The 26,081-nt window shown below is 51.7% G+C and overlaps 1 protein-coding gene across 3 annotated transcripts; it reads left to right on the forward strand.

Moving 5' to 3' along the window:
* Positions 1–4,610: 4,610 nt before the first annotated feature.
* Positions 4,611–17,311, forward strand: BATF3 (basic leucine zipper ATF-like transcription factor 3). Of its 3 annotated transcripts, none has more exons than XM_045838627.1 (3): positions 4,611–4,758; positions 8,080–8,184; positions 16,751–17,311. In XM_045838627.1, exons 1-3 carry the CDS (start codon positions 4,615–4,617, stop codon positions 16,934–16,936), a joined length of 435 nt encoding a protein of 144 aa, XP_045694583.1. In that variant the 5' UTR covers positions 4,611–4,614; the 3' UTR covers positions 16,937–17,311. The 3 variants fall into 3 exon arrangements, with proteins under 3 accessions (XP_045694583.1, XP_045694584.1, XP_045694585.1); XM_045838628.1 differs by lacking the exon at positions 4,611–4,758 and adding an exon at positions 4,965–5,238; XM_045838629.1 differs by lacking the exon at positions 4,611–4,758 and adding an exon at positions 6,974–7,060.
* Positions 17,312–26,081: the final 8,770 nt, after the last annotated feature.

Below are 26,081 nucleotides of genomic sequence, written 5' to 3' on the forward strand. Positions count from 1 at the left end.
CAGTTTTTAATATATTAATAAATTTAGAGATGACAGAGGCTGGTGCCCTTCACATACAAACAACTCAGGAGCCAGTACTAAAGATGTTCCAGAACATGTTTTCTAACAGCAGCTAAAATGACATATTCAGGTTTTATCAAATTTGCCACTCTCATTAAGAAAGTAAAAATCCCTGGCTTATGGTATACTTATAATGATATAAAATGATTCTTAAATTTTATTCCTGGCAGGTGAGAATGCTGTTTTGTTGAGACAGGAATAAGAGTTAAATCGTCTGCTTGCAGTTTTACATGTGTGATGATCTGAAGAATTTTGAGAGATTAGCTTCTGGGGTCATAATTTCAAACCTCCTTTCTCCTCCGCACTCTTCCCAGGTTTGGTGCCGGGGCAGAGGAGCGCTCACGTCTCAGGACAATGTCCCTTGTCAGGTGAGTTAGCATGGTGGGCAGTAGGAATATTCCACCATGCAGCCAGCAGTGAATGACTCCAGACAGAAGTGACTTCAAGCCACATACGTATATCCCAATACACAAAAACATCTCTGATTGACCACCCTTTGCAAGGTCCACCGAGTACCCGCAGCCATTGCAACACTACCAGATGTGAAGGGACTGAGGGGAAGTTGGGATGAAAAGAGACTGCGGCCTTAACCATTTGTGGTTAAAACATTCCACTTTTGCACATTTTATTCCAGTCTTTCACCATGAGAACCCATTGCGAGGGGCCTGTACGTGGGGGGCCTTAATGCTTTTGCTCATTGACTTCCTGGAAAATTTGCCTGGGCCTCCATCGTTCTCAACGTTGTTTAAGCTCCTCCCCACTCTGCTGGGTTATTGCCATGGACTCCTGTTTCTCTCCTGCTGGTTCCGACCCTTCTTAACACAGGGCCCAAAATGATCCCGTAAAAACTTAAGTCAGATCATGCCACACTTCTGCTTCAAAGGCTGCCGTGTTTTCCAGTGCCACTTCAGGCAAAAGCAAATAGTCCAGATGGCTCTGCATGACCTGGCCCTTTTCCTTCCCGACCTCACCTCTTGCTATCCAGCCCTTCCTCATTCTACTCCAGGCCCCTACAGTTTCTGGAACGGCCAGACACCCTCTCATGGGGGTCTTGCATTTACTTTTTGGGCAGCCTGGACCACTCCTTCCAGATACTGCCATGGCTGCCTTTGACCTCCCTCAGGAACCACGCTTGACCACCCCTCACTACCCTTCATCTCTCATCTCGGCTTTATATTTCTCCGTGGAGCACATCACCATCTAAATACTTCACTTTGCTCGTTGTCTGTCCCCCTCCTGTAGAATGTGAGCTCCAGGAGGCGCAGGCCTCTGCCGCCGAGACCCCACGCCCACAACGGTGCCTGACACACGACTGATTTCCGGTCAATGCAGGTTCTCTACCTCAAGCTTTCCTTTTTCTAGCCCTACCGAAAGCCCGCAGGATCACCTTCTGAGAAAGATCAGTGAAAGTACACTTACTGGAAGGCCAGTTTCCCTTAAAAGGGAAGAGCAAACGTAAAATAGTGACAGGGTTTTCTAGCATCTGAACAAGTGCAGATTATAAAGAACTGTCTTCTTGTGAAGTGAATCACCAGAGGGTTTGATCACTGACCTCTGGCACCTCCACCCCCATCCCCAAAGATGTCATCCAGGGTCACTGTGGTAGTAAGAGGAAATTGACAAATCATATAATACAATTTCTCTTCCCAGTTCTGAGGAAAAAATAAAAGGTAAAAAGAGACATTTGAAATGTTGGTTCTTGCTTATCTTTTTTCATTTGCAGCTCTCTTCCCCCTTCTGACCTAGAACAAAGTGGACCAGAAACTATTACAGAAAAGAGAGAAAAACAGGCTGTCGTCAGAGCAGCCCGCTTGGTCAGAGAGGTGTTGGCCCTCCGGTGTGGCAGATGAGCCTAGTGCCAGGGAAGACAGTATCGCTTGTGAATATAAAATGTTTAAAGGCATTAACATAATAAAAGAGTTTTCAAAAAGTTCAAGAAGACGCATAAATGTAATTATTTATCATCTCTCCACCACGGCAGAAAAACTAGTACTTTGGTGTATAATCTTCTAGTTTTTTTCTCATAGACATACACTTTTCTTCATGGTAAAGAACACACAGTGTAGAGTTTACCATCTTAACCATTTTCAAGTGTACAGTACGGGAGTGCTGTGCATCCATTTTTATATGCACATTTGTGCTTACTGTGTCCTGATTTTTTTCTCACGTTACCTCATATCAAATAAATCTCCCATGTGGCAAATTTGTCTGCATGCTTGTAATTCTACAGATGCAGAGCACGGCACTCCATGGTTGAGACATACATGATATTCAGCTGTCTACCTACAATTGGGCATCTCTGTTGCTTACAAATTCTCATTCCTTGAAAATTATCAATTTTTAGCGCCTATACTATTTTTCTTTTTAGTGTTTTTGATGATCTTCCTAAGATAATTTTCCAGATGTTGTTTAGGGAAAACAAAGTCGAAAGTGACAACTCTTGCATGGTTCTTAAAAATTACAATGAAAGTGTTTTCCAGTAGGTTTGTGCCAATTTACAATGATGCCAGTGAAATGTTAGCATTCCAATTTTCACCACGCTGTCACTGGCATTTGATACAAACTTTTATTTTGTTAACTTAGTATTTTTTAAGATGTCTTATTTTAATACATATTTTTCCTATATGTATTTTCCTTGATTATTTCTTCTGTTGGAAAATGCCAGTTCATGTCACACAGTTTACTTTTGGGAGGTCATGTCAATATTTTTCTTTTGTTCCCTTTCGTGAGCTGAATATATACTAGAAATTTTAACCCTTTATCATATTTACTGTGACTATTTTCCCCATCTGTTTGTTTTTAACTTTTGGTCATACTGTCATCTAAAGCAGTTTAACATTCTAATATAGTTCAAATCTTTCCAAGGTAATTTCTCCTATCACGTGTTGTCTCAGAAAATTATCCCCGTGGTATTATCCCAGAGCTTTGATGGAGGATTCAATCCTGGTTTACCTTCCTAATTTTTATTTTCCACGCCTAATTATTTAATCCATTCACTTTGATGTCCAAGATGGAGGTCAAATCGACCTGTTCCTTAAATGCTAGCTAGTTAAGCAAGGCTCCTCCTTGACCTGTATTTGGAGGAACCCTTGAATAACTAAGACAGTAGGCCTATGTCGGGTGAAGAGCTCTCGTGTGCTCAACCGCTTCATGGGGGCAAGGTAGAAGGTACAGCCCCCAAGGACTGAGAACGCTGGGAGGCCCCGTGAGAACAGAAAAATAGCAATTACCAGAATGAAGTGTGGGACTGCACCTACATGTCCTCTATATTTTCATCCTGCCCTTCCCCTTCATAAACATAAATACCGGGGGAAATGAAAGCACTTCTGGAAATTGACTGCTTGGCCCAGAGCAGGTCTTCCTATCTTGTTAGAGTCCTTTCAGGTTTCCCAGAGTGACCCAGGGGTCACTGCGGACCGGCTGCAATGCATTTTCTGAGCACTCGAGTGTGGAGCCCCGTGCTGGGCACATGGTGGGTGGCTGTGTGGGACGCAAAAAGTAATAGCTCCGAGGTGACCTCGAGGTCAGCACAACGACGACAAAGATCAAAGGGAGATGAGAAGATGAAGTCCAGGAGGAAAACGATAGGTATGGCTCCGCGCGCCGCGTAGATGGCGTGGGGTACGAAATGCCACTATAAAGGCCACGTCCACCCTCTGTCCTCCCCCGCCTTGCACCTCCACCCTCCCCAAAGCCTCTGCCCATTCAGACAAGATTCTCCACTTGCTTTCCTGCCCTCGGCCAGGTAGCCAAGTTCACGCAAGCTGCATCTCGCAGCTTTGCAAGGGTCTTAAATCTCGGCGGAGAGCCACGTGCACTTGACTGGGAGGCAGAAGCGCCTGCCCCCATCCCCGCTGCTGCCTACAAGCCCGAGCACCGCAGCCACCGCGCGCGGGAAGGCGCGTCTGCCGCCCTGGTCCCGGGTCCCACCCGCCCACTCAGGCCCCGGGTTATCTCTCCCGGTGCTCGCAGTGCGGATCGCAGCCCCTCGATTGCTCTCTGCGGGGACCACGCACAATAAACGCTGCTTGACTTGGCATCTTTTAACCGGCAGGCAGGGGCGGGGAACGCGCGGCATCTCTGTCCACCCTCCCGGAGTTCGGCGTGAAGCCTTTAACCCCTCGACACAGCAGCTGCCACTCACATGGTGAAAAGAGGGGAGGACTGGGGTCCAGGACCCCGAACCTAGCGACAGTGCCGTCCGCCGCGACACACTCGCTCTCAGGGAAGCCGGGTCGGCGCTGCTCTCCAGGACAACCTCCCTCCCGCCCCGACTGGGGAACCCACCCTGTGGGCCTCCCCGCCTCTGCCCTCCCACAGCCCGGCGGGGCCGGGACGGGAGGGGTAAGGGCCACTGCGGAAAGGCCACGGGGCGCCCGCGGTCTGTGCCCGGGGAGAGGCCGGCCGCCGCTCCCCTGGCCCGAGCCTCGCGGGCGGGGCGGCGGAGGGACACGGAAGGAGCGCGAGCAGCGCCCCGGCGGCAGGTCGCGGCGGAGAAAGTCCCCCTAGACCGTGACCCCTGCGCCGGGGGAGGCGGGGCTGGCGCGCAGGAAGATGCCGAGAAGGGACCAGGAAAAAACCCGCCAGCCCCAAACCACCCACTTGCGTTTCTCACCCCGAGTTCCCCCGAGAGCAGCCGAACTACCCCGCTGGCCGCGCCGCGCCGCACCCCACTCGCCCCAGCGCCGTCTCCCGTGGGTGGGCTTCGCATTCCCGCTGAGTTTCGGGGCCACCACGTGACTTCCACGAAGCGCGCGGGAGAGGGGGCAGCGGCAAGCCGCGGCAGGGGTGGGATGGGGACCCCGAGGACGGCCCCGCGGGGAGGAAATGGGGCGGGATGGGCGAGGGAGGGGCGGGGCGGGCTCCGGGACGCGCGGCCCGGACTGGGGTGGGGAAGCCCGGGCCTCGCGAAAGGCAACACGAGCCGAACTAGCGGGAAGCCCAAGGGGCGGGGCAGGGGGCCGGCGGCCTGCAGGTGCGGCGCCAGGATGCTGGGGGCGGGCGAGTGCCGGTAGGTAGCGCCGCTCGTGCAGGACGCGGCGAGCCGCGCGGCCGCTCCTCCGCGAGGCTGCGCGGCGGGGCGGGCTGGGCCGAGGAGCGCCCGGCATGTCGCAAGGGCTCCCGGCCGCCGGCAGCGTCCTGCAGAGGAGCGCCTCGGCTCCCGGGAACCAGCCGCAGGTAGTGAACCAGAGGCTCGGGGAGGGCGGCAGGGAGGCTCGAGGAGGATGGTGCTGGGTTCCAGGGTGCTGGCCGTTGATGGGGAGTGGGGACGCGAGGGTGGTCCCCGGGACGCCCGTACGGCACCCGCGGTGTACCCGGCTCCTGCACGCCAGGTGGAGGAGGAGAAACGGGGGTTCCGACACTTAGCTGGGCGGCGCACGAGCCACGTTCCCCGCACGTGGGGTCTGCGCAGCCATCAGTGCGCCGCCGCCTGCTGCCATCCCACCCCCGGCGCGCCTGGCCCTCTCCCGGAGCTCCGAGTGGAGGCCAGGGCGCGGAGAGGGGAAATTCAGCCCGAGAGGGCAACTCGTGCCCAGGCACAACCAACGTCCACCGGCCCCGGCTGGTGCCGGAATGGGGAACTCGGGACCCGTTAGCCGAGGGGTGCGAGGTGGGGGCCTACAGTGGGTGGACTCCACCCCCAGCCTGGTGGAACCCCGCGCCCGCGTCCAGTCCTCTGCGTTGTCCCTGCAGCCTCTACGGCTGCGCACTTGGCGGACAGGAGACCGGGCTGCGGGCAGGAACGGCTGAGGGAGACTCCCCACCGAGCTGCTGCGGGACTGAGTCTTTCCATCCTTTTGCCCCGCTTCTGACGCTTCTTGCCTCGGTGCCTGGCAAATAGTGTCAAAGGATGATGCTCGAGAGCCACAGGTCTAGTTTGGGGCTGGCTATGCTGCGCACAGGCTGAAGCCGTTGGCAATTTGCTTAACCTCTCTGAGCGTGTGGTTTTCCCCACCTGTAAAATGCACGCGTATGATAACGTCGACTTCTGAATGACTTTTGTGAGGACTAACTGAGATATGGTTAATCATATGTGAATTTCTCAACACTTTGCTTCCCTCTTTCTGTCTCGATAAATGTTTCTTCTGGGTTTCCAGGTGTGACCACCGAGTAGGTGATAATCCAGTTTAGAGTGTAAGCTCCCAGAGGGCAGGCTGCTTGCAGCTTCCTTGAGCCCTGTGACTTTCTGATTATGAGGAACAAAAAGGCATGATTTGGTGACAAGCACAATAAAGGACTCAATACAAAATAGCAGCTCCCTGGCTGATGAAGCTGAGTGGATGAGTGCCTGCCTGTGAACCAAAGGGTCGCAGGTTCAATTCCCAGTCAGGACACGTGCCTGGGTTGCAGGCCAGGTCCCCATTTGGGGGTATGCAAGAGGCAACCACACATTGGTGTTTTTCTCCCTCTCTTTCTCCTTCCCCTCTCCTCTCTCTAAAAATAAATAAATAATCTTAAAAAATTCTGTTAAAAAATAGCAGCAACCTCAACCGAGGTTATTGAGGGCACAGTGTGTGCTGGGAGCTTTAAGATAAAATCTTATTTTATCTCGTGCCAGCCTCAAGCATTAGGCTGCAGTTCCAGGCATGTCTCTCCAGTGCCCAGGACAGCACCTGGCACGTGGCAGGTGCTCAGTGAACACGATTGAAAGGATGAATGAATCACACTTACAATAAATGAGAAAACTGAAAATTCGGAGAATATGGTCACCAAGGCCATACTGACAGTAGGAGAAAACAAAGCAAAACAAAAACCCAGGAGCTGTGCCTTTCTAAAGCTGAAGTTTTGTCCTCTCCACCACGTTTCCCCCGTGGTGTTCTGGTTCTGCTGACCGAGAGCTCTTGGCCTCTCAAGGGTTGCATTTGAATACCTTGTGCCTGTTTCCTTTTCAGCTCCAGGCCTCTTCCACTTTGTATGCTGTTTGTGAATGTGTCATTTACTCTTCTCCTTTATTCTTGCAGATGCTAAAAATTATTTACCTGCATTACTTGGGGAGATGGTATGTGTCTCTTTTCATTGGAACACCAGACCAGATAAAATGATAGCTAAACATTTGCTTTCAATTAACATTGATAATTGAGTAGCTTTCCTGTGTTTGTACCCCACTGATCTCTTGGCTTTTGAACTCTTTAAAGGTAGGATTCCGCGACCCCCTCCGGCCCCCACCCCGGTATCTTCTCACGGGGTCCTGGAAAGCAAATGTCACTTTCTTTTCCATGTTCTCTATAACTGAATCAAGTGTTTTTTGCCATGGTAGATGTATTTTTATGCCTGCCTGTTCCACAGTAACTCTTGGAGGAGTTGACTAGGTTTGGTTAAATCTTGTATATCACGAAAGGGCTTGCAAGATGCATCATGAACTTGCTTTCTGATTTGCTCAGATGTGTGAAACACAACGGCAATCAAGCATGGTTCACACGAGCATGTTGTCAGTGGTGTTTAAGGTCACCTGGTGTGCCACCAGGGAAGCTATGTGGTTGCAGTGAGTTACAAGAGTCAGTGCACTTTGTGCAGGGCATCAAAAGCCCCTGTTTGTGTGCGATGGTAGAAAGCCTGGCACGCAGCAAGTCCAGATAGCAGATGCCGTCTGCGTTGTCCATTCTCGACGAGCAGCGCCAACACCGCACACAGCTCTTCCCCGCACACGCCCTGTGGGGCAGGGGTTGGTGAACGTTGGTGGAGTCAGACAGACCTGAGTTCCACTTCCCATTCACCCGCTTACTAGCCGTGGTACCTGGAGCAAGTTCCTTAACCTCTCGGAGTTTCTTATTCCTCATCTTTCAAGTGGCGGTCACACCACACATTTCTCAGGGTGGTCGTGGGGATCGGCAGCAGAGCGCAGCCATGGCGCAGGCTGGCGTGCTCCTTAACAAGGGGCTGCTCTTCCCCCACCGATGCAGCGACAGGCGCCGCTGTGACTGTGAGGAAGGCAGTGAGCAGTGCTGAGTGAGGAGAGAGGGCAGGCACTGGGGAGGCGAGTGGCCCTCACATCACTCCTGACCACGCGTTTCCCCCCAGAGCCCCGAGGATGATGACAGGAAGGTCAGAAGGAGAGAAAAAAACCGAGTTGCTGCTCAGAGAAGTCGGAAGAAGCAGACGCAGAAAGCTGACAAACTCCACGAGGTGAGACTGTGGTCGGGGCAGAGCCACGTCGAGGAGCTATCTTCTGTCCTCGCGCGGTGCTGGTGGCCGTGAGGCCACTTCCTGGTCATCACCAACGAGGCCACATGCCTGTCTAATTCTGCTGTGTCCTCCCAGCCCCGTGTTCTGGCCCCTCACTCGCTGGCCTCTTCACTCCTCCCTCATCCACTGTTCGCACCTCACGCTCAAGTTTCTTTCTTTGTGAAACAATAACATCCAAGCTTCCTTTTCATCCCGATCCCCTTCCAAGCTAGTGCCCGTTTCTTTTCTTTCCTCACTTTTCTGCTTCTCAGAGAGAGCAGCGCTGTCTCCATGGCCTTGGTTCCTGTTTTCCCACAGTCCTCTGATTTTGCTTCTGTACCCCTCATCCAGTGCATGCACATGCGTGTGCACATACACACCCACTTCCTACAGAAGCTCTTCCTGCTGAGACCACTAGTGCCTGGTCCAAGGACCTCTTTCTAGGGTCACCATGCTTGACCTTGCAGGAACATCTGACACCATTGACCCTCCCCTTCTTCTTTTTTATTTGTTTAATCCTCACCTGGGGATATGTTTCTTGATTTTAGAAACATTGCTGTGAGAGAGAAACATTGGTTGGTTGCAGGAATCGAACCCACAACTTATGTATGTGCTCTGACGAGGGAACGAACCCGCAACCTTTTGATGTACAGGACGATGGTCCAGCCAGCTGAGCCACCTGGCCAGCCTGACCCTCCCCTTTTTGAAACCTTCTTTCAAGGTCATTATCTTCTAAGACAAACAACAGCAACAACACATTTCATACTTTTCCTGACCCTGTTAACCACTTTTTCTCTCTATTGCTTTGTTAGATTTCTACCTCTGTTGTTAAATGTTGTTAACCACATTCTGTCCCTTTTCTTCTCACCCTGGAGAATGTAACATATAAACCTGTCCACCAACATCAGTCACTCCAGGAAAGTCCTCCGCTCCAGCCCTAACCCCATATCTCCGGCATTTCCCAGCGGGTCTGCTGCAGGCTCCTCTCATGCAGCACAGTCGTAACAGAGGGTCTGTTTACCCTGAGACTTTCTCTTCTCACTGTCTTCAATTTGTACTTAATGGAGCTGACAGTCTTCCTCATCGCTGAAATCAGGAGCCTGGGTTTATCCTAAACTCTTCCATTATCCTCGACCCCTACGTGTGATTCTCACGTCATCTCACAGCAGAACACGGGCACCATTTCCTATCAGGGGCTGCCCTCTGAGGCACCCAAGGGTCCATCCAGGAAATGGGCGACAGTTCTGAGCTCTGGTCTTTGCACAGCATCGATGTGAATAATTATGGATTTCAGCTGAACCCTCTCCTGCGTACTTTCTTTCCAGAGTTGTCTGAGCAGGGCCAATCAGGGACGTTGACAGCAGAGAAGAGACTGAGGTATTTTGAGGGAGAATGACAGTCTCTGAAATCTTTAACAATGAAGAGAGCACAGACTTAGCACGCACATGTCCAGGGAGAGGTGGCCCACTGATACAACTTCCCGGCAGAGCATACATTATCCATCAGATTCCTTCCCGCAAGTAGGAAGGCCGGGCCCTAGGATCTTCAGACTAGGGTGGGAGAACGTCCTTCCCAGATGTTATTCATTCTGTAAAGTTTCCACAGATGAACTGCAGTGCCCTCAGCCTCTCTTCTCCCTGCCCCCTTGTTCCCGAAGCCCCCGGTTCTAGCGCCGTGTTACCGCAGAACGCCCAGAGAGGGCCTGCGGCTCACAATGTGCGGCTCTGGGTTCAGGACACATGCCTGTTGGGCAGCGAGGGCTTCCCTCCCCCAAGAAGCTTCTAGTCCAAAAAAACCCACAAGAAGACACTCAGTTTTAAGTCCCACGTGATTGTGTGTATAGAGGCGACTAAACGACTTGAATAGGACCGTTCGCAGAGCTGGGTCAAGTAGAGTCATTCCTCAAATATTCGTTAAGCACTACCGTGAGCAGGGCGTGGCCACTGGGTCACAAGGAGAGGACTGGCACCTTATTCCCGTCCTTGGGAAGCATAAGAGTTCCCGAGGAAAGAATGTTAGTTTCCCATGGCTGCTGTAACAAATTACAACAAGTTCGGTGGCTTAAAGCGACACAGATTTGTTACCTTACAGTTTTGGAGGTCAGATGTCTGCAGTGGGTCTCCCTGGGCTGAAATCAAGGTGTTGACAGGGCTGCATTCCTTTTGGAAGCTCTGGAGAAGAACCAGGGTCCTTGTTTTTGTTTTTCCAGTTTCTGGAAGCTTCTGTGCCCCTTGGCTTGTGGTCCCCTTCCAGCTTCAAAGCCAGCTGTTCGGTCCAGTCTTTCTTATGCTTCATTACTCGGACGCTTTTTCCATAGTCACATCCCCTCTTCTGACTCCTGACTCCTCTCTTCACTTCCAAGGATGACCTTGGGTCCACCTGCTCAATCCAGAATAGTCTTCTCATTTTAAGGCTCTTAATGTAATCGGCAAAGTCCCTTTGCCACTTAAGGTGACGTATCCACAGGCTCCAAAGACTGGATATAAACATCCCTTGGGGGGCAGGGCGTTGTTCTGCCTGTCACAGGAGGCAGCAGAAATATTGCACTGCAGCCTTAAGACAGGTCTTTCTCAATTGCTGTTGTTGCTGGATTCGATAACCGAGTAAATCACCTGCCTGGGACACCTAAGGGTGGCGCTACACATAGTCCTGCCTGGCCCTCTCAGTGCCGCAGGTGGAGGGCCCTTCCATGGGGTTCCCACCCTGCTCTGCTGTCCACGGACTTGACTAGTCCCGCCAGGCGTCCCTTCCAGAAATGACGCCGATCGGTCTGGAACCCAGTCCCCCCACAGCAGAGCCCTCCCCTCTCCTCTTCCTCTGTGAGCTAGGAAGCACCACCCACCCCAGTGGCTTGCTTCAGCCAGGTCAGCTTTGTGGAGAAACCTGGCGTCAGGGGGGGCCACACCTTGACCGTTACTAGCCACACACGTGTCGTTGGTGACAAGAAGGTGTGAGGGAGCTGGTGGCTGGCTCAGGAAAATGGAAGTGTGCGGTCTTCCCGTAGAAGAAGAAGGGCATCGCGTCTGGCCCAAGGGCACCACGTGAATAACCCCTCCCTGGTAATTCCCCGCCTCCTCCCAGGGAGCACATCCTAGTTATGGGGATCTTTTTTTACTAGTTTGGGGATCTAGTAAAAAAAAAGTAAACATAGTAAGAAATTATTAGTTTTAAACTTTGAAAAAAATCTCTGTGTTGGGGGTGGGGTGTATGGTGAAAAAGTGGGGAAGGAATCTCTGTGCTCCCGTGAGCTGAGGGCGGAGCACCTAGCACACGGCTCTCAGTCTTGGCAGAAAGCCCCACAGGGCCCCGGGGCTCCCCAGCCACCTGTAGGGTGGGAAGAGTGAGAGGGGACCCAGAGTGGGGAGACCCCCTCCTCCAACCTCCTTCTGGTGTGAGCGAGGCCAGCTCACAGGAAGATGCCGAGGGCGGAGAACAGCCCCCTGACAGCCACAGGCAGCCCCGGCAACTTGCTGGCCCCTGAGGGGGTTGGAGTCGCCGTCCCATAAACTCCTCCATCCCAGACTGTGGGTTAGGGGCTGAACATCTCAAACTCACTCAGATCTTTATTTGCCTTTCCTCACAATTTTTTTTCTTGATTTTAGAGAGAGAGAAACATCGATTTGTCATTCCAGTTTTTCATGCATGCATCGGTTGGCTCTTCCACGTGCCCTGACCAGGGGTCGAACCCCAAACCTTGGTGTATTGGGGTGGCGCTCTAACCAACTGAGCTACCCGGCCGGGGCTATTTGCCTTTCTTGAATACCGTGAAGGGGAATACTCAGAGCAAGATTTGTTTAAAATTCCCAGCCTTCTCCCCTGCCCTCCTCACTCACTCACCTCCAACACCCTGAAAAACCCCTTCAGTCCCAGCTCATGTAAGTCCCTCCGCCACCCCCCTGCCCTCCATCTCCAAGGCCAGAGAACTCTCCCGGGAGGCAGGACCTCCTCGGAGGGCAGGGCAGCGGGACAGCCTGGGCAGGCCAAGCCAGGGAGAGGCTGGGGCCGCCCGCCCCCCCAGCCTGAGTTTTCCCCTCAGGGCAGGGGCTGCCGGAAGCGGATTGCAGGGGTGAGAAGCAGTTCCCGGTGTGCCTCTGTGGACCTCAGTGTTCTCTGTGGCTTTTCAGGTGGGCCCTTCCAAGTGCTTACACCTCTCAGGGGGATTTCGACCCCTATTCATCTCTGAACAGTAGGCACACGCCTGAGTCCACATTCACAGACGGGCACCCAAGTGAACAATCCAGCTCCCTACGACGACAAGCTGAAAGGCACTGCTCTCAGAAGTGGGTCAGACTGGTTGTTGCCAGGCACCCAAAAGGTGTAAGACTGAGAGAGGATTCTGAGTCAGAGAAGAGAGGCAGTGGTGCCATCCTCTGGAGCCCCAAATGTCACAAACGACCAGTTTCTTGAGTAACACGGTTGTGGTATGTGTTGCCGCAGTTTTTTCAGATATTGCATTTTCTAAGAGAAGGCTTCGTGTTCAGTCCCCACTTGGTTTAGAAACTGATGATGACACGAATTTTGACAGTCCTTGCTGGTGACACATTTTTCTGCTGGGAAAGGCATCCGCTTCAGCCTTGGGAATAGACTGGTTGTAAAACCCTGAGCTCTTACAGCCCATCTCTGCTGGTAAGCACCCTGGGGAAATTTGGGTCCAGGCACTGCCAAGCGAAAGCCAAACTGCTGCCGCTGCAGGAGAGTGGCAGTTGACCTTGAAATGAGGGATCAGGCTCCAGTCCTCACGACTTTGGAAAAGTCACGGTGCCTCTCAGAGTTTCAGCTTTCTCGCTCGTGAAATGGGGTCCGTGTGTGGCTGTGTCCTCCTGATGGCCTTCTCCTTCCCCTCATCCCCTCCCCTGCCTAGTTACCGTCTCTGGCCCCTGGCACCTGCATCATCTTCTTTGCCACTCTCACCCTTCCCTCTGCCTCGGAGGCACCCCCACCCTGAATATCCCCAGACAGCCCCCCATTCCCCGGTCACCCTCTTAAATGCCCAGACCAGGGCTTCTCAGCCTTGGGGCTGGATGATTCCTTGTTGTGAGGGGCTGGCCTCTGCACCCCTGGCCTCTGCCCTCCCGATGCAGTAGCACCCCATTCCCCAAACTGTCTCCAGACAGTCCCCATGTCCCCTGGGGGGTGCCCAGATTGCCCCAGGGCAGAGTCACTGCCCTAGACAGTCTGATTTCTGAGACAGAACTGGGGTTTGCAATGGCGCACCCCCTCTGATCCGCAGCCAATGCTTCGTGACGGTGTCCAGGCAGGTACCCGGGAAGGCAGCCCAGCAGCCTCAGCCCTCCTGGGGCAAGGAGGGATTCGAAATCCAGCGGTCGCTGAGCTGAACCGAGCATCACTTTGGAAATAACAAAGGGTCTAGTGTTCTTTTCACTTTTCATGCATGCGAAGGCCTCCGGGTAATCTCTTCTCGGTGTGAGGCGGGCCTAACTCCTTCCCCCTCATCCCCACTCTGCTCTCTCGCCTCCTCTCCCTCCCCTTCCAGCTCCTCCTTTTATTTCTGTAGAACTGGTCTCACGGGGAGATTTGCACTTCTTCTCTCTTTTGTATTCCCTTGGCTCGATGAAAGTCCCTGGGCATATTTGTGAGTACAACTTAAATCCCAGAGGAGAAAGTCCCCATGCAGAAGTCCTGAGAGGGGCCTGCAGGGCGGCCTGGGCTGGGGTTTGGGCACAGCGGCAGCGCCTGGGGCAGTGGGACTCCGTGTGGCTTCCAGAGACAATTCTCAGAACCTCACGGCGCCTCACCGCAAAATTCAGTCGATGCAGAAAATCAGTTTAGAATACTTTGCCACAGGAAGAGGATTTCCTATTTTTTTGGAACCTAGTTTAAACGTTAGCTCATCAGGACTGTTTAAATCTATTCTCCTTTCCCTTGGAAGTGACGACCACTTCTGGTTGCGGGGGGTTGGGGGGGGGCCGGGGAGCATGTGCACGTGTGACCGGCAGCTGCAGGCAGGCTGCCCGCAGGCCGCGCCGGGGCTTCCATCCCCTGTCTCCTGTTCAGACCTCCCCTTGTTCGCAGAGGGCTTGGTTGCTGCGTCTGCAGACCGAATTCTGCCTCTAGAAGCAGAGCTTGTCAGAGGCCAGAGGAGAGTGTGAGCCGTCGGGAGTGCTAGGCATGGAGGAGAGCTGAAGGCAGAACAGGGCTGCTGATGCCAAGCTGGCCCAGCACAGCCTGTGGGAGAAGGGGGGGCGGCCTGTTGCCTTGGAGAATCTACCAGACCACCCTGAGAGCCTGCCTAGGAGAGGCAGAGGCCCAGTGGCTCAGATGACCTTCGCATGCAGCCCCTTGGGACCCCTTGTCCTCAGAGGGAGGAAGATGCCTGGAGGCGAAGGAGACAGAAGGCTGAGGGCCACTGAGAGCTTAGATGTCAGCACTGGGGCCTGTTGGGCAGGCGTACAGGAGAAGGTAGCAGAGGCCCCAGATGCTATATATTTCTGATCTTTGTAGAGAGAGAGACCTTGTTTCATTATGACTGAATATGATACAAAACTGAATAGACAGATAATAAGAGATGTGCTTCCATTAGGTGCTGTGATCATGGCAGACTCCCTGGAGGTGGAGGGCTTGAGCTGGACCCACAGAGAAAAAGAGGAAGGCAGTCCAGGGGCAGAGTCGGGAATGTGCCTTTGCCTCCAGAGCCTGTTAAGAAGATCTGCCATTTTTAGTGCTACCCCTTAAAAATTACTAGTAAGAGAAAAGCTGTGATGGATAATAAGGTTGGGCCCCTGCTCAGGACGCATGGTATGAGTGGTGCAATAAAGCCTAATCTGTGAATCAATCTAGAAAAGACTGAAAATGACATGTCAGCGAGATTTAAATAAGATTTAAGTAAGATTTAAATAAGCCTTCAGGGGTCTCTGTTGACAGGCTGCAGGGCCACTGCCGTTGGCTGAGTATTTCGAACTTATTCGTGACTTAGATGGAAAAAAAGAGGAAGACTGCTTGACCTGCTTATCAAGTTGGTGGACAGCTTATAGCTGGTGGTATCACTGATGCGTGAGCCGACACGATCAGGGTCCTAAAAGATTTGCGAGGCTGGAAGATGCTCTAGGAGACAGGGGGAAATCCAGGAGAGGCAAGTGTGAAGCCCGTCCTTACGCTCCAAGGCGTCAATTGTTCTTCAAGTACAGACAGAGGAGCGGCAGGTGCAGACAAAGCTTGAACTTCTCTGCACGCTTGGAGTCCCCAGAGCGAGGTGGCAAGAGGCTCGTGCCCAGCCCAGAGCAGGTCACCTCCACAGTCCTCCCTCTGCACGGTCAGGCATGCCATCCCTGCAGTCATGCCCTGCATTTGGGGAATGGCGTTCTCCCAGAGCTCCTGACAGACTGGGGCATGTGTGGGTTGGTGTCCAGGAGGGCAAAGGGACTGGGAGTCCTCAGACCAAGGAACCCAGAGGACCTGAGACAGTTGAGCCCAGAGAATACCTAAAGGGAAGTGGTATGGGGCTGTCGCCTAACATTTCAAGAACTGCGACGTTGAAAAAGTATTGAATTTACTCTGTGTGGTTCCCTAAGGTGGAACCAAGCCCCAAAGGTGGGTTTGAAGGAGAGAGAGTTTCTGGATCCGTGCAAAGAGGAGCTCTGTCGCACAGCCACTCAGAAATGGCAGGGACTGTCTCCGAAGGAGACAGGGCTCAGCGCGGGTTGGATGTCCAAGCTAGAGTTCCGCAGGGGAAGTGTCTGCATTGCGTGGGGTGGGCTAAGGAGTCTCGGTGATCCTTTCTGGTTCTCAGCCCCCATAAGCTCTGATGCAGAGGAAACTTACCACATGAGTATTGGAGCAAAGCCCAAGCAAGGGGTGTTTTCATTCATTTCCTCAGTACTCAACAAACGTTTCTTATGTTTGAGGCGCTGTTCTGGGTGCTGGGGCTCTCTACGGCAACAGTCCCAGCAGAGGCTGACAGCTTGCAGGTCGGCGGCTGGGGGAGGGGAAGGCTGCAAAGGGGCAGTAGGGAACTTTTCAGAGTGATCTTTTGAAACATTCTGTCTTGATCAATACAGTTATTTCCATTTGTTCAAACTCACTGAAGTGTACACTTAAAAACAGTGTATTTTATTTCATGTAAATTATATCTCATAAAGTTTTTTAAGAAAAGATTTTATTTATTTCTAGAGAGAGGTGAAGGTAGGCAGAGAAACTGATGTACAACAGAAACGTCTCTCACTCCCGCAACCAAGCACCTGGCCCACAGCCCAGGCATCCGTTCTAACCAGGAGTCAAACCAGCGGCCTTTCAGTTTGCAGGACAAACACTCAACCCACTGAGCTACAGCGGTCAGGGTTCCTATGAAGTTTTTCCAACAGCTAAAGCCGAGCCTGTATGAACCTTTGGTCCTGGCGGGAGGAGAGAGACATTAAGCAAATGAACAGCTGATTACGAGTGGTGGAGGGGGTGTGGTTAATGAGAAGGCTTTCGTGGGAAGGAGGTGAGCACCACAGTGCAGGCAGATCTGCCAGGATGACAGGAGAAGAGAATGCGTCTTCAGATGTTGCCCATTCTCTGTCTTGCCCAGGAATATGAGTGCCTGGAACAGGAAAACACAGTGCTGCGGAGAGAGATCGGGAAGCTGACGGAGGAGCTGAAGCACCTGAGCGAGGCGCTGAAAGAGCACGAGAAGATGTGCCCGCTGCTGCTGTGCCCCATGAACTTGGTGCCGGTGCTGCGGCCGGACCCCGTGACCAGCTGCCTGCCCCGGTGAAGCCCAGCGAGGAGCCTCGGTCTTTCTCACACCTGGGAGGAGGGTTCCCTCCACACCTGCGTGCAAGGGGACCTGTGACCAGGCCTCCTCCACCGTTTCCCCCTCCTGAAGAGGTCGTCTTCCATCTCTTTGGGTGGTTTTGTGGCTCATGGGTCTTGCTTTTCAGTCCTGGTCGTCTCCCCCACAGCCAGGCCTCCTCCTTGGGGCTCTGGGCCACGTCCCACGGGCCCCTGACTCTCAGTGCCTCGGGCGGATCCAGATCAGGAGACCACCCTCACAACTACTTCACTTCCACTTCGGCAGCTAGTAGGTTCCGCTGTGATGCAGAATCCTTTTCTCTAGAATTTGGATAATAAAGATGGTTGTTATCTCTCCTTTGCCAGGTTCTTGGAATTTAGAGACACAGTACATTTTCTCTTCCTGTTGAGGTATCTCCTGTCTCCTCAGGTTGTCTTGCAGCTTCCCATCAAACTAGATGATGGGAAGGCAGCTTTGGGGGCTGCAGAGCAAAGGGCAAAGGGACTTCCTGCCAGCCCAGCTTGCAGGCCCCTCTGGCTGCCCTGACTTCCAATCTGCTCTCACCCCTGCTGTCACTGCTGTCCAGCTGGCTGCTCACCCACTCCTCTGCTGACCCCTGGTGTCTGTGTCTGCTGGCCCCACTAGCCTGAGCCCCGGGGCTCCACATAATAATTCAGGGACCAAACTCCTTCCATTTAGTCGCTCTGTAACCCCAGGGCATTGCAGTGCCCCTGGACTGGGGGACTCAGGAGGAGGGAGGGGTCCATGCAGGGGGTGAGGAGAGGCTACATCTTGGGGGTGAAAGTGAAGCATTTTCTGCCCACAGTCCATGGGCCAGACCTCAGTCCCTGCTACAAGAGAAGTCGGGAAATGAAATTTAGCTTCGTGCTTGGGGTGGAGGAACTGGATTGTGGGACTTCATTAGTCTCAGCCGTAGAAGATGCAGCCTTTGCTCCAGCCGCTTCACTGACACTGCCCACTCGGGTGTCCCCAGCAAGCCCCGGTCGCCAGGACTGATGGGAGTATCTCAGGCTTTCTCTTCCTTTACTCTCCAACAGCCTAGGATACTGGCTTCTGCGTTTCTTCCCCTCTTTCCTTCTACCAGCTTCACTGTATGAAGAAACTGAGTCGCCGACTCTCCCTCTCCTGACAGCCCTCCCCCCCCCCCGTGTGCACCCAGAACCCAGCTCTCTCCCGCGGGCAGACCTGCATGTGCGGCTTCCCATCGCGTGTCTGAGAGGACCTCCCACAAGTGCATTCTCCTCCACACGTTCAAAACTACTTATGACACCACCGTCTTTCCTTCAGACGTGCTTCTCAGTCTGTGTTCACCTGTTTGTTTTGTGCAGGGCTCCATCGTCCTCCTGGGCAGAAACCTTCATCTCACATATGGTTCCTCCAAGGCCTTCCTGTATCTCCTTACTATCCCCCAGGTCCAGCCACTTGGCTCCAATGTGCAAATGGCCCAATCTGCTGTCAAGAGCTTTATTCAAATTAGCTGGTGAGCACAGCGGTGGCCTCCCTAAGCTGTGCATTCACTGAGGCTGAGCTCTCAGCTAGGGACCGTTAGGCCTTCACTTCTGATATCGAAACAGCACCTTTGGAGCCAGGGAACCAAAACTAAGGGAGCCCAGGCTGTGAGTCATGTTGCCGGGGCCACGTCCCTCCGAGATAACTGGAGCTGTGACGAGAGCTTTCAGAACGGAACTTGGCTACAAAGGACATTCTCGTGAAGCTCCCGCGAATGTTAGGGGCTGCCTGAGCTCCCTAACTCCTACTCTGCCGAAGTAGAAATTCTGCATAAACCCGAGGGGCTATTAGATTATTCCAGGAGGGACAAAGGCAGTAGAGAAGTTGGTGAGAATTGGATTTGCTCGGCTCTGTTCCCACTGCTGCCGTGCGCCAGGCCCTGAGCAGGCGTCTGCACCGGCTGCTGCTGCTTGGGCGGGGGGAAGGGAGGGAGGCCGAGAAAGTGTTAGCAAGAAAGGAAGCCCTTCTTCACACCCACACAGCCACACCACTTCCTGTCCGTAATCCCGCCCTTGCCTTGCACCAGCCCAGCCTTGAAGGCCGGGATTTCCATCACTGAATCAGGCCCCGGTTGTCACCCCAAATCTTGGTTGAGAGCGATGACTCTAATGAACAGGAAAGCGAGAGACCCAAAAGCCCCTCTCTCCCTCCCCGTCGGTACTAGGGCTTGCACAGTCTCGTGGACTTACCAGGGCTGAGGGCTCTGCCCTGGGAGGAGCTAGAAGAAAAGGGGCAGCCCTGAGTGTCGCCGTCATGTCTTCCCTCCCATGACATCCTGGAAGACCTGGCAGAGTCATCCACACCATGGCAAGAAGGCTCATAACAGACAACCAGGGAGCAGAACGAAAGAAGACTGGAGAGGAGGGAGGAGAGAGAACAGAAGGGAAGGAGAGAGGAAGGAAAGAAGGAAAAGAGAAGGAGGAAGGGAAGAAGGTGATGGGGATCCTTGAGCTCTGGAACCTAAACCATCCCTGCTCCTGGGGAACTTATGCTGAATCCCCAGGCGGGTATGCTATTGAAAGCCCCTCCCCCCTCAATAATGCTACAAACCTGGGGGTGTGAGAGTGGAGCTGGCCACGGCCAGAATCTCTGGAAACTGCTCTGTGCTTGGAGTCAAGGGAACATTCCTGAATTGCTCATTTGGAAATTGACCACCTTGGTGAAATTGTCCCCACCCCCATCCATTTGGGACAAAAGAGATCAGTGTGGTTACATTGTCGTGGACACCGTCACCATTAGCATGAGCCACACCGAAAGTCTGAACTTAGCAGATGTCGGTGTGCTCAGCATGGCATGCTTGCAGAACTGTGTCCTACGTCTGGGGCGGTGTTCAAGGCAGACTCTGCCTCTGGAGACAGCTCACCTGCTCTTTTGAGTGTTCTAGTATGACCTTTTCTGGTACAGTATTCTTAGGAAGATCAGAAATGTCATCACAGATCAGATGAAAGGCCACTAGTCCGAAATTCCAGCCACGACTCTGAGGGAGAGTGAGGGAGAGTCCAGTGTTTGCATTTTAAGACACCATCCTTAAAGGCCAAAGATGCACTTGGAACTTCCCTGATTCCCCTTAATGACCCGCTACTTAATCTATCCATCCATCTATCAAGGCTCTTCTCGAACTAGTTCAAGTTCTCAGCAAACGTGTGCAGGGCGTCAGCTTTTGCTCCAAATCCAGGGCGAGTCGTTCGTGCACAGCGCAGGCGCCGGTGCCCAGGGGCCTGCAGAGCAGGGCTGTTTGCTGAGCATCCGCCTTCACTGAGCTTCCTCCCAGTCTTTCCTCTTGACCAGAGGCCGGGCCAAAAAAGCACCCTCCAAAATGCCAGAAACCCACAGAAGGCTCCCCTCGCCCGGCAGTACTTTTTGAAACTGAGACAGTGAGAGAGAGAGTGGTGGCCAGCATCCAAAGGTTCAAGACTGGAAAGAACCAATGGATGTATCTCATGGCTGTTCTTGAACTGTGGCAGGGAATTTGCTAAGTATTAGTTAATTATTACTGAACTTATTAGCAATTAACTACTTATTTATTTAGGCAATAAACAATACACATATTTATAAAACTAAACGAGTGTGCATTTAAAATAATAAACTAATTTATTAGTAATTTGTTATTGTTACTAATTTACTAATTAGGTATCATCCAAACAATTAGTAGTTATGTACCCATCGTGTGTGTGGCAGAGAGCAGAACCGGCAACACACCTTAAAGAGCCACCTTATCCTACAACTTCTGAAATCTCACCTCCAGACCTGTCTCAGTTTGAACGGAGGAAATACGATTTTTTCTCATCTGGTTGGATCAGGGAACACTCCTACCTCAATTCTAAGCAACCACAGCACAGGGATGCTCTTTCATTGACCCCTCTATCTCCGGTTGCTAGCCGGGACGCTTGCCACACGTGACTAGCACTAAGAGGATCTGTTTGAATGACTGACGCAATAACTGGCTCCTCCTTCCCTAGTCTTCATCTCCGTGAAGTCCCTCACCCCCACTCCAATCCCCCCAAATCACTTAATATTACCCTATTTGTGATTTGAATTCCTCATTGTGGTTTCCCCATTTAAGAGCATGGACCTAACCTACTTCCTCTGTTCCTGTAATTCTTCATCTGGGTCAGTGGGCCTGTTGCAAATGAGGGGTTCCCATAAATCAGCAATGAAGTTGCTTCATAAAGGCCCCGAGACGACAGAGTTGGAAGTGACAATGGGTTGATGACGATGAGGAGGAGGACTGGGGCAGAAAACACGTCTCTTTGGTCATTGGTTTCAATTTCAGTTAAACACTGTATATATAGTTACTATATTTTTATCTGTTCTACGATCGTTACTGCTTGTCTTTAATATTTGATTAGGATTACTTAACATTATATATTCACTGAGGAGTTCATATGCAAATCACCAGTGGTCTGGTCCGGAGGGGAAAAAAGAATGAAATTGAATAGGTGGGTCTTCTGGGGAAAAGTTCAAGGGCAAAGGACTTGTTGTCCAGAAGATACCCACCAGGTATTCCAATTGTCGTCTGTCCTGTCCCGAGAAGCCGGTTTCCTCTGCGCCCTCCCTCTCCCTGGATGAGCCAGCTCGCTCCGTCTGCACGTTCATTTCAGCAAATCAGCCAACGTGCCTGCTCTTGGGCGTCTGTTTTCAAACGGGTCATAACCACTCAGGCCCCATTCATCTCATTTTTAATCTTTATGATCTTATTTAGCTTTTATTAAGTGAATTTTTTACAGGTGTTTGTTTCATGTCTGAATAACAGCTACGATTTGGCCATTGGACAAATTTATTTTAAACAGGGTTAAATGATCCCAGGGACGCTGGCAGATGTTCACCCCTTGGGGACACAGAGAAAGCCGGGTAGTGTCACCGAGGGCCACCTTCAAAGAGCAGAGTCTCTGGGGCCATTTCTCCTGTTCTGCTGTCCTGGGCTGTGTTGTGCTGAGTTCCTCACACCTGCTGCTCCTCCCACTCCCCCTGTTTCTCCATCTCCTAAGCATTCTTGACATCACAGGCCAAATGTCGCTTTCTCCAGCAGCTCTCGGCTCTGTGCACAAGTCACAGCATACGTCCCATTCTATTGTTATGCCACTTAGGTAAATAGAGACACTAATGAGTGGGTCCCAATGGGAAGGACTCTACAGCACCTTGTATCCACCTGTTCCAAATTCCGCGAGAAAACTTCCGGGGCCTAAACGGAACCTTTGTGCAAACATCTTCCTTTCTTCTTTTCCAGTGGATGCATCACCCTTTTCTCTGTATTGTGTGCTGTCGCATGCTGGGAAACCCTCGCTAATCCCTGTCCCACCTTTCCTTTTCCATATTTTCTTATTTGCTCCCTCTTTTATCCTTTTTAGCACATTACAGAGCCCACAGAACTAATAATGCATAACTGAACCAGTATTTGCAAATAAATGCCTTCAAGGCAGGGAGATCCTCGCATATTTCACCTTGGGGTTGTTGTTCAGAGGCCTGGGGGGCTACAGGGGCACGACAGATGAGTGGGCATCTCCCCGAGGCCACCCTTGGTGTGACCCAGAAGCCAGCACGCACAGTCTTCCCACCTCCAGAAGAAAACAATGATGCTCCCACCTCTGAGTCATCTGACCCCTGCAGGAAGCTAGAAAAGTAAAAGCACGAGAGGCCCTCTGGTCCCCAGATGACACTGAGAAAATCTGTGCACTTATCCGGACCAACTCTTTACGTTAAAAAGGAGAATGATGATGATGCATTTCAGAAATATCCAGACCTTCAAACCTGGATTTCAGAAAGACTTTGTGGTTCACTTCTATTTCACCCCCCCACCCCCGCCTGTCCCTGCAAATGTGGTTGGTGGTCACTAAAGGTTGTTCACCTTCTAGCTTATTGGGTGAGAAAATATGGAATCCTGTGTCTTTAAGAACTGAAACTGTGTAGAAACAGGATTTGATACCCTGTAGGAGCCAGGAGACTTCCCTTTTGCTGTTCAAGTTTCGTCTTCAGTTATCAGGAACTGACAGGGGCACCAGGACCTAGCGTTGCAGCAGCTCGGGTCTCTGAAGGTGCTGCTTTCTGGAAATGAATGTGCTCTTCCTTCCTTTTGAATGTAACTCATTGCAGTGAAAAGTGCATTTAAGAAAGTCCCAGGTTGACTCTGCATGTCCAGGGCTTCGCTGGAAGACAGGAGCTCCTGGTCTAGCCCCAGATGCTGGCCAGGCCAGGACGCCCCAGCACTGCCCTTTGTCGGGCACAGCACCCTACGGTGGGGATGGGGGCCCTGGAGCAGTGCGCCCAGCACCCAGCGGAAAGGCAAGGGTCAAGAGACCTTATGTGGGAAGTCTTGCACATAGAGGGTCACGTGGTCCATCCAACCTACTCACTCTACAGCTGAAGCCGTCAAGGCCCAAAATGCCAGAGGTGTGCCCTCAGGAATGTCGGTGTGCTGTGTGCAGCGGGGCCAGGCCTGTCAGGAGCCCAGGGCCTTGACTCCCTGCTGTTGGCTTTTCCGCCATTCCACAGTTACCCGTGCCACTGCCTTGCACAGGCTGTGTCTGAGGGTGTGGTTTTGCTGCCGTGTCTCACCTGCCCCCTTAACCCCACACACCTGATCCATTCTCTGGCTCGCTCTGCGTCATGAGGCTGGCCCCTACGTATTCCATCCTGTGCTTCCCGATGGCTGGTTTCATGTGGCATTAGCCAAAGTGAGCCACCGGAGGAGACTGGAGGGGAAGGAGGGAGAGGGCAGCCCAGTGTTTCTTGCATGTCTGTCCCGGATTCGCAGCCTCGGATCCTGTGGTGGCTGTGTTCCTCAGTGAGTATGGGGCCCCTGCTCCCCAGCTCAGCTCATTTCCCCTGGGCCCTAGTAGTACCATCCTCTCCCTCTGCCCCTTCAGGCCTAGATGGTAACAGCACCCCATGGTTGATATCTCTTGGATACCTCAACACCCTTTGTTTGTTCCTTTAATCCTGCCCTGATGCCTGTACATTCTCCCCATCAGAGTGGAATCCTGGAATCCGATTGACCTGCTGCTCAAATTTGTTCCAGCATTCTGGGCCGGCTCGCTAGGGGCTAATGAAATCCACCTGAAATAACATCACCACCACCACCAAAACCATGAAGACAAACGCTTTACACTCACTCAGAGCCCTAGGATACAGCATCCGTCCAACAAATCAATGCCCAGAGAATACCATTCTCCCCAGCAGGGTCTGCCCCGTGGAAGCAAAAATCAAAGGACTGGCTGGAGTGCGTCCACCTCTGCTCTCCGCCTGCTGCTGGGCACTCGGTGAAGCTGGATTCCCGAGCTTCCCGGGGAGGGTGTGGACATGATTCTTCTCTCAACCTCTCTCATTCCCACTCCCATATGTAAACCCACTCTGCTCTTCGCTTCACAAATCCGGGAGAGCGAAGCCATCATCTGCCTGTTTCCCGAGCTAGAAGTTGCAGGTTGCCTGGAGCTCTTCTTCCACCGAGGCCCCTGGGCCCCACGCCCACCCCCCGTCTTCCATCTGCTCTCACGTTTCTATGTCCACCGGCATCACCTTGTTCGGACCAGGAGTTCCCAACCAGGGTCAGCCTGGGGGGGGGGGTTCCTTTCAAAGTGCATATGCTTTAATTCTCCTTCCCCCTATTACCTAAGAGGATATGATTTTTTTTTTTTACCAGAGTAGGATGTACTTTGCTTCAAACCAATTCCCGTATTCACTGGTTTTGACCTTCATTATCTCTCACTGGGAATGCCTTACTCCCTGGCCTGCCCACCCCTGGTCTCTCCAGACACCCTCAGAATCCTCTGTCTCAAAGGCAAAACAGAGCATTTCTTTCTCTTGCTTAAAAATCTTCAGTGGCTACAATAATAAAAGCCAACCTGCCTGGCCAAACAAGGCCTCTCACCATCTGGTTCTCACCAGGCCTTCCAGCTTCATATCTGGAAGTGCAGAGAGAAGAGAGCGGACGGTGGGAGGTGAGAGGGTGGGACAGACCAGAGACGGTGTTAGGGGCTGGGCCGCCGAGGCCGGGTGAGCAGCCCCAGACCAGAGCTGCCCGCGCAGCCCAGAATCTGGGAGGTCCGACCGAGGATTTCCGTGGGACTGTATCTCCGGCACATTTCCACACACAACCCCATTACTTGACTAGATGCGGTGCGTTTTACTTCCTCACAATCAGCAGAATCTAAGTAAATCGATGCCCTTCGTGAGTGTCTCTGCCTGGTTAGTACTTAATCATCTCCCAACTCCCAGCTCAAATAACGTCTCCTTTGAGGGGTCTCCCCCGAGTTACCTAGTGAGTGACGTTCTTCCGTGCTGTTGTGGAAACTTGTACATGTCTCTGTCACAGCATCGGTCTTATTTCATTCTGTTGTAGATTCATTGTGTTATTTTTAAAATTCCATGCAAGTTGAGACTTGTCTTGTTCCAGTCTAAAAACCACAGCTATTTTCAAATAGAATTGCAGTGAGTCTACAGATCAGTTTGGGGGGAATTGATTCTTAATAATATTGAGCCTTCCCATGCATCTATATGATACATCTAGTCATTTATTTAAATGCTATTTAATTTCTCTCAGCTAATAGGGTGTTTTACATATATTCAGTGTTTTATACTATTTAATATTTTATAATATTCAATGTAGAAGTATCTCACATCTTTCATTAAATCTATTCCTAAATACCTTATGCTTTCTGATGTTATTGTAAATAAGATTTATAAGATTATAACTTTCCAATTATTTGCTGCTGGTATATTGCTATTTTTTGTATTGCCCTTATATCCTTTAACCTTGCTAAATTTATTTATTACTTCTAATTCCTTGGGATTTTCTATGTAAACAATTATGTTGCCTGTAAATAGGAAAGGTTTTGCCTTTTTCCTTTTCAAACTGTGTGCTTTTATTTCTTTTTCTTGCTTTGCATACTGGCTAAGGGCTTCAGCACAGAAGTTAATAGATAGTTTAAGAACAGTCATCATTTTACTATTTGTTCCTATCTTAGGGAAAGCATTTTTTTGTATTTTGTTAGCTGTAGGTGGGTTTTTTTTTTCAGAATTTCCATTTATTGAGTTGAAGAAGTTCACTTCTATTCTTAAGTTACTGAGAGTTTTGATCATGAAGGAATTAAAATTTTTTTCA

Source organism: Phyllostomus hastatus, unplaced genomic scaffold (genome assembly GCF_019186645.2).
Source record: "Phyllostomus hastatus isolate PE091 unplaced genomic scaffold, TTU_PhHast_1.1 phas_contig_283, whole genome shotgun sequence".
NCBI classification, from domain to species: domain Eukaryota; kingdom Metazoa; phylum Chordata; class Mammalia; order Chiroptera; family Phyllostomidae; genus Phyllostomus; species Phyllostomus hastatus.